Source organism: Lygodium microphyllum, chromosome 11 (genome assembly GCF_053477565.2).
Source record: "Lygodium microphyllum isolate KBCC chromosome 11, Lygodium_microphyllum_v1.1.10, whole genome shotgun sequence".
NCBI lineage: Eukaryota > Viridiplantae > Streptophyta > Polypodiopsida > Schizaeales > Lygodiaceae > Lygodium > Lygodium microphyllum.
This window is the reverse complement of record NC_141145.1, coordinates 115,926,398-115,932,397: the sequence shown is the minus strand read 5'-3', so window position 1 is coordinate 115,932,397 and position 6,000 is coordinate 115,926,398. Positions and strand designations below refer to the sequence as shown.

The following is a 6,000-nucleotide window of genomic DNA, read 5'->3' as shown; positions in this document are numbered from 1 at the left end:
TGCACGCACATATTCATGGGCTTACCATAGCAATATCTACATAGGTCATCCCTATAACCCAGGAGGAAAGATATCACCATATAGAATCCTCCAAGAATGCAAAAGAGTCCTCTATAGGACAATGCACAATAGGTGGATTAGGGGCCTTGGAGCAATCGTGTAAAGAGCTCAGAATGAATAAAGTAAAGGTAATCAAGACCAAACAAGAACTTTAGGACAAGTTAGATGAGACTTAGGAAGCCCATAGGAAGTTCATCGTACAATTAGATGAGACAAAACAAGAACTTTAGGACAAGCTAGATGAGAATTAGGAAGCCCATAGGAAGTTCATTGTACAATCAGATGAGCAAGTACAAGAGCTCTAGGCTCAAGTGAGAGAGCATGACTCGACACTTAAGGCTAAGGAGGTAGAAGTGGAATAATTAAGGAAATAAATGTTAGAAATCAATGTATGATTGATGGACATCACACTCTAGCTTCCTCAAAAGAAGGCAAGGACAACTCTTCATGAGAGAGAAAAACAGGAGCATTGACATATAGGGTCAATGGAAGGCGTCATACATGAGCTTATGTGAGGATGACACAACGGATAACCTCAAGAAGAAACTGCAACTTACTAGCTAGGCACTCAAGCACAAATTCCCCAGCAGGAGTATAGCATGACGAATGAAGAACAAGTGTAGAGGCTTAGGGAAATGGGGATCTCTACAGACAAACTGAAATTGATTGGAATAGCCATCACTAAATAACTCACCCAAACCTTGGAAGCACCACCATCATCACCTCTTGTGCTTGAAGTAGACTAGGAATAGGAAGAGCATGAGCTATTAGCATCCCCTCCACTGAAAACCACCATAGAAACAAAAAGAGCACTCACCCCTCTAAGAAATATTATGAAAGCCTTGCAGGGAAGAAGAGAACATGTGGAAAGAAGTAGAAGGAAGCTCATTGCCCACTACTGATGTTGTAAATGTGTTGGTCTTGTGCTCATGCAAGCTAATTCAATGAAATTGCGAGCTTGACAAACTACATCTACTATCCAGTTAAAGGGTTGTTTTTGGTCATCTACACGATCTACGAGAGAATTTCTATGTAGACCTCTCTAAACAAGTGAACAAGAAAATGCGATGCCACATCATCAAATACCAATAGGATCCTTCAAGAGGTGCTTTGGATGTGTATAGGAAGTAGGGATCGAACTTATGCATTCGTTGAACTTGACCCACACATGATCTAGCACTATGCCATGACCTCGTTTTGGCCCTTTACGAAAACTTATGCAAGCCTTCATGTCCGTAATGTATGAGACTCGAGAGGCATAGAAATGGCGAATACCAACTAGGGTAAAGGGGCCAATAAAGTAGCACCCTCCAAAAGGAAAACACACCCCACCCTAATTGAGTGACAATTTTACAAGAAAGATGTAGCTTCTTTAGCCACTTAACAATATAATATGAAATTTTTAAAATTACAAATAAGTTTAACTTAAATAAACAATTGAGCCATGTAAATTTTTTTATATTTTAGAATTTGTAAAACCCTAAAGTAATGCATCTTAGAGTGTCACTCTATTGGCCCCTCGGTGTCCATCTTTTATGAACCTTTCATTTGTAACTAAGGTTACTTGATAAAAATATCAAAATGTCCTAATAATTTTTCTTTGAGCTCTATATAATATAAATAATTTGACCATTAAAAAACATTTATGCAACTCACTTGGAAAAAAAATTATAATGGAGAATTGCTAGATGACAATCTATTGGCCCCTTTGCCCTAAAAATTGTTAAAGGCTTTCCTATTTGCTTTAGAATTCAAATAATGTATTTAGGATGATACTAGGCGCTCCGTGCCTAGACTCTCCCCGGCGCTTCACGCCGGGGCGGGCGCGATATTTGCGAGGGGGGGAGGGCAGGTGCTGGACGCGTGGCACCCGCCCCCACCCCCGCCCCCGCCCCCGCCCCCGCCCCCGCATTCTCTTTTTTTTTGTGGGGGAGGTGGGGGGCTGCCACGTGGCACCCGCCCCCCACCTCTCCTTAACTAATAGTATAAAGTAATGCATCTTAGAGTGTCACTCTATTGGCCCCTCGGTGTCCATCTTTTATGAACCTTTCATTTGTAACTAAGGCTACTTGATAAAAATATCAAAATGTCCTAATAATTTTTCTTTGAGCTCTATATAATATAAATAATTTGACCATTAAAAAACATTTATGCAACTCACTTGGAAAAAAAATTATAATGGAGAATTGCTAGATGACAATCTATTGGCCCTTTTACCCTAAAAATTGTTAAAGGCTTTCGTATTTGCTTCAGAATTCAAATAATGTATTTAGGATGATACTAGGCGCTCCGTGCCTAGACTCTCCCCGACGCGAAGCGCCGGGGCAGGCGCGATATTTGCGGGGGGGGAGGGCGGGTGCTGGACGCGTGGCACCCGCCCCCGCATTCTCTTTTTTTTGTGGGGGAGGTGGGGGGCACCCGCCCTCCACCTCTCCTTAACTAATAGTATAAAGTAATGCATCTTAGAGTGTCACTCTATTGGCCCCTCGGTGTCCATCTTTTATGAACCTTTCATTTGTAACTAAGGCTACTTGATAAAAATATCAAAATGTCCTAATAATTTTTCTTTGAGCTCTATATAATATAAATAATTTGACCATTAAAAAACGTTTATGCAACTCAATTGGAAAAAAAATTATAATGGAGAATTGCTAGATGACAATCTATTGGCTCCTTTACCCTAAAAATTGTTAAAGGCTTTCGTATTTGCTTCAGAATTCAAATAATGTATTTAGGACGCGCCTAGACTCTCTCAGGCGCTTCGCGCTGGGGCGGGCACAATATTTCGGGGGGGGGGGGGGGGGGGAGGGATGCTGGATGCGTGGACCCGGCCCCGCATTCTCTTTTTTTTGGTGGGGGAGGTGGGGGCTGCCACGTGGCACCCGCCCCCACCACTCCTTAACTAATAGTATAGAGTATAGATGATGGTGACGGGTCATGGATCCACATTATGGCAAATGCAGACGCGATGTCAAAGGCAGTCAAAAACTGCCAAGACTCGAGTCTCATCGGCATTATCGATGAGTCAGACACCTGAGAGATTATCGAGGCTCCAGTGGTCCACGCAGCATCTGATGATCTGACAATCTTCTGCTATGCTTCGGGGGTTGATCTGATGATGATCTCATTGTGGCAGACGGTCTTCTGCTATGATTCGGGGTACACACCTTCTCGTGATCCTTTGCTCAATCGCGGTCTGCTTGGCCCTGTACTCGGCCGCCATCGCCTTCTTCTTCTTCCAAACCTGCCTTCCTTCCTCCCTCCGCCTCTCCAAGCTCCTCTCCTCCTCCTCTCCCGCACCCAACGCATCCGCACCTCCTCTTATCCACCCCGCTCCCCTCCCCTCATCAGGCAATACCTGTTCTCCTGCCCCCCTTTCCTCATTGGGTAACTGCTCCCCTCCCCTCCTCAAGATCTTCATGTACGATGTTCCCCGCAAGTTCACCTACGGTGTCATCGAAGCCTACCTGCTGTCCCGTGCGCCCTCGGCCAACTTCCGGCTCCCGTCCCTCGCCGACTCGCAGCTGCGGTACCCCGGCAACCAGCACAGTGCTGAATGGTGGCTTTTCTTGGACCTTCTGAAGCCCCAGCACAACCGAACTGCCTCCCCTTCTGTCCGCGTCACACGGCCCGAGGAGGCAGATGTCTTCTTTGCACCCTTCTTCTCGTCATTGAGCCTCAATGTTAGGCCCCCGGGCTTGAATTCGACCACACATAGGACAAATTACAGCGATGAGCAAATGCAGATGGATTTTGTTGAGTGGTTAGAGCAGCAGCCGACTTGGCATGCAAACCACGGGAAGGATCACGTGGTTGTTTGCCAGGATCCTAATGCGTTGCACTCGGTAATTGACAGATTGAAGAACTCCATTTTGCTGGTTTCTGATTTTGGCAGACTTGCACCAGAGCAAGGGTCATGGTGGAAAGATGTTGTTCTTCCATATTCTCATCGGATCGCATCATATCTTCGTGAGAACGTGACTTTGGAACGCAATACATTATTGTTTTTCATGGGCAATCGTTACAGGAAAGAGGTGATTTGGTAATTCTTATGTGCTTTCTACATTGCGTAGCTGTGCAGTTACTTTGCTATTCTATTCGACCAATCTTTTCAGAACGTCTTCGTGTATCTTAAAATGTTTCCCTCTCTTGTATAAGCTTTCCTAATCGGTTCACATCCACGCTATGATGTGCCACACCCCCCCCTTTGAATGCCGTGTCACTAAAATATAAAGTCCAAGGCTCAGGCCTTAAGGATTCTGGGCCAATTTCAATCTACAATTTGTGTTGTATGTAGATATATTTCCATGGTGAATTGAAGATGGTTATGGAACTACTAGGTATAAAAGTGGAACATAATGTAAGCAATGCATTTGAAAAGATTGCTCTAGAGCTATTGAACTCGCAAATGATAATTTTTGGCTTAGACAATTTTAGGTAGTTACCTAGCCTGGACACCAAACTTCCATAGTGTACACTCTACAAGTCCCACAATTAGGGCACTCAGATGCATTATATGCTGCATGGATGACTGTTTACCTTGTTTGCCAATCTTGTGATCAATGCAAGTGAAAAAACTTTCAAGTTTCTGAAAATTGAGGATGGTACTTCTGCTTTTTGATAAGGTTCTGGAATGTGAAGATGACATTTTCAACTTCTCATAATTGGTTTCCTTTTTTAGTCTGATCTTGTGGCTATTGTGTACAGGGTGGGAAAGTGAGAGATGAACTTTTCAAGGTATTGGAAAATGAAGATGGCATGGTTGTCCAACATGGTTTGCAGTCCAGGGAGGGAAGGCGGTTGGCTGCACGTGGGATGAGGACTGCAAAGTTTTGCTTGCATCCTGCTGGTGATACACCATCAGCATGCCGATTGTTTGATGCTATCGTCAGCTTGTGTGTGCCAGTAGTTGTTAGTGATGATATAGAGTTGCCCTTTGAGGATGAACTGGACTACAGTAAATTTGCAATATTTGTCCCTTCCCACAAAGCAGTGGAGCCTGGCTACTTGGCTAAATTTTTGCGGCAAGTCAGTTATGATAGACTGCGGGAGTACCAGCAGGAGCTAAGGAAGGTTAGCTATTGATCTAAATTAAACCTGTATCTTATTTCTTTAGCAGACAGATGCACTGTTTGAAGTTAATGCGTAATTGGACTTTTTGTTTTTAGGGTTTAGGAGGTAAACCTTGAGCTAGGGTGAGAGCTGGCTCATTGTAGCTCCAAGACCACTCTTGCTAGTGACACCACATTTGGCTGGTGAGAAGCCATTATAGTGTCTCTACTATCAAACAAACTAATGTGATTGTTATTGAATCGTCTTATTCCTAGTTGTTGTAATCACAACAAGCAACATGGTTCATTGATGATACTTGCAACTAACATGTGTCACCAAGTGGTTGAAGTCCCTTGGAAGGAGAGACCCTTAACCTGATTTTGTGAGGTAATCATGTGGGTGACGTTGTGGGCCTCAAGTTGATCTACAAGGTAATCATAAAATCCTTCCTCTCGTTTGGGTTAGATGTCACCTTGAGCTACTGGGCAGTTAGTGAGTCCCTTGTTACCCACTTGGAGTTTTGGGGTACTTGGAGTCAGGCCCTATTACACTCTAACTTGAGCGGGGTCTAAAGTCAAGAATGTTCGAAGGCTGTTTAGAACCTTAGTTATTTTATGTTTGAACTGGACATGATTGATTGTGTGATTACTCGGTTGCCTACAGCTGCATCTTCAGTATAGTTAGCGTAAAGAGTGTGCCTTAGTCTATAGATGTATGGCTGTTCATTTTTGTTGTCCTAAAATCTCTCAGCCTTTGCATGGCCATTTCTTGTCACTCTGCACCGTTTGGACAGCAGTTCCACCCTATTTGTATTTGCAGCTCCATTGCTAGAGAGTGTTTCAGCCTGTATTGCAGTCCCCAGCTCCAGACCGAAAATTGCTAGAGTTT

At 43.8% G+C, this 6,000-nt stretch overlaps 1 protein-coding gene across 2 annotated transcripts in view; it reads left to right on the top strand.

Annotated features, from left to right (window-relative positions):
- The first annotated feature begins 3,018 nt into the window (after window positions 1–3,018).
- The window catches only part of LOC148029265 (putative arabinosyltransferase ARAD1), a 29,241-nt gene continuing 26,259 nt past the window's right edge, over window positions 3,019–6,000 (top strand). For both annotated transcript variants that reach the window (XR_015692400.1, XM_087688035.1), the window contains exons 1-2: window positions 3,019–4,094; window positions 4,768–5,133. Coding sequence is in view for 1 of the 2 variants with exons in the window: in XM_087688035.1 (XP_087544161.1) it covers window positions 3,210–4,094; window positions 4,768–5,133 (1,251 nt within the window). In the remaining variant the exon portion in view is untranslated. The remainder of the gene's footprint in view (window positions 4,095–4,767; window positions 5,134–6,000) is intronic.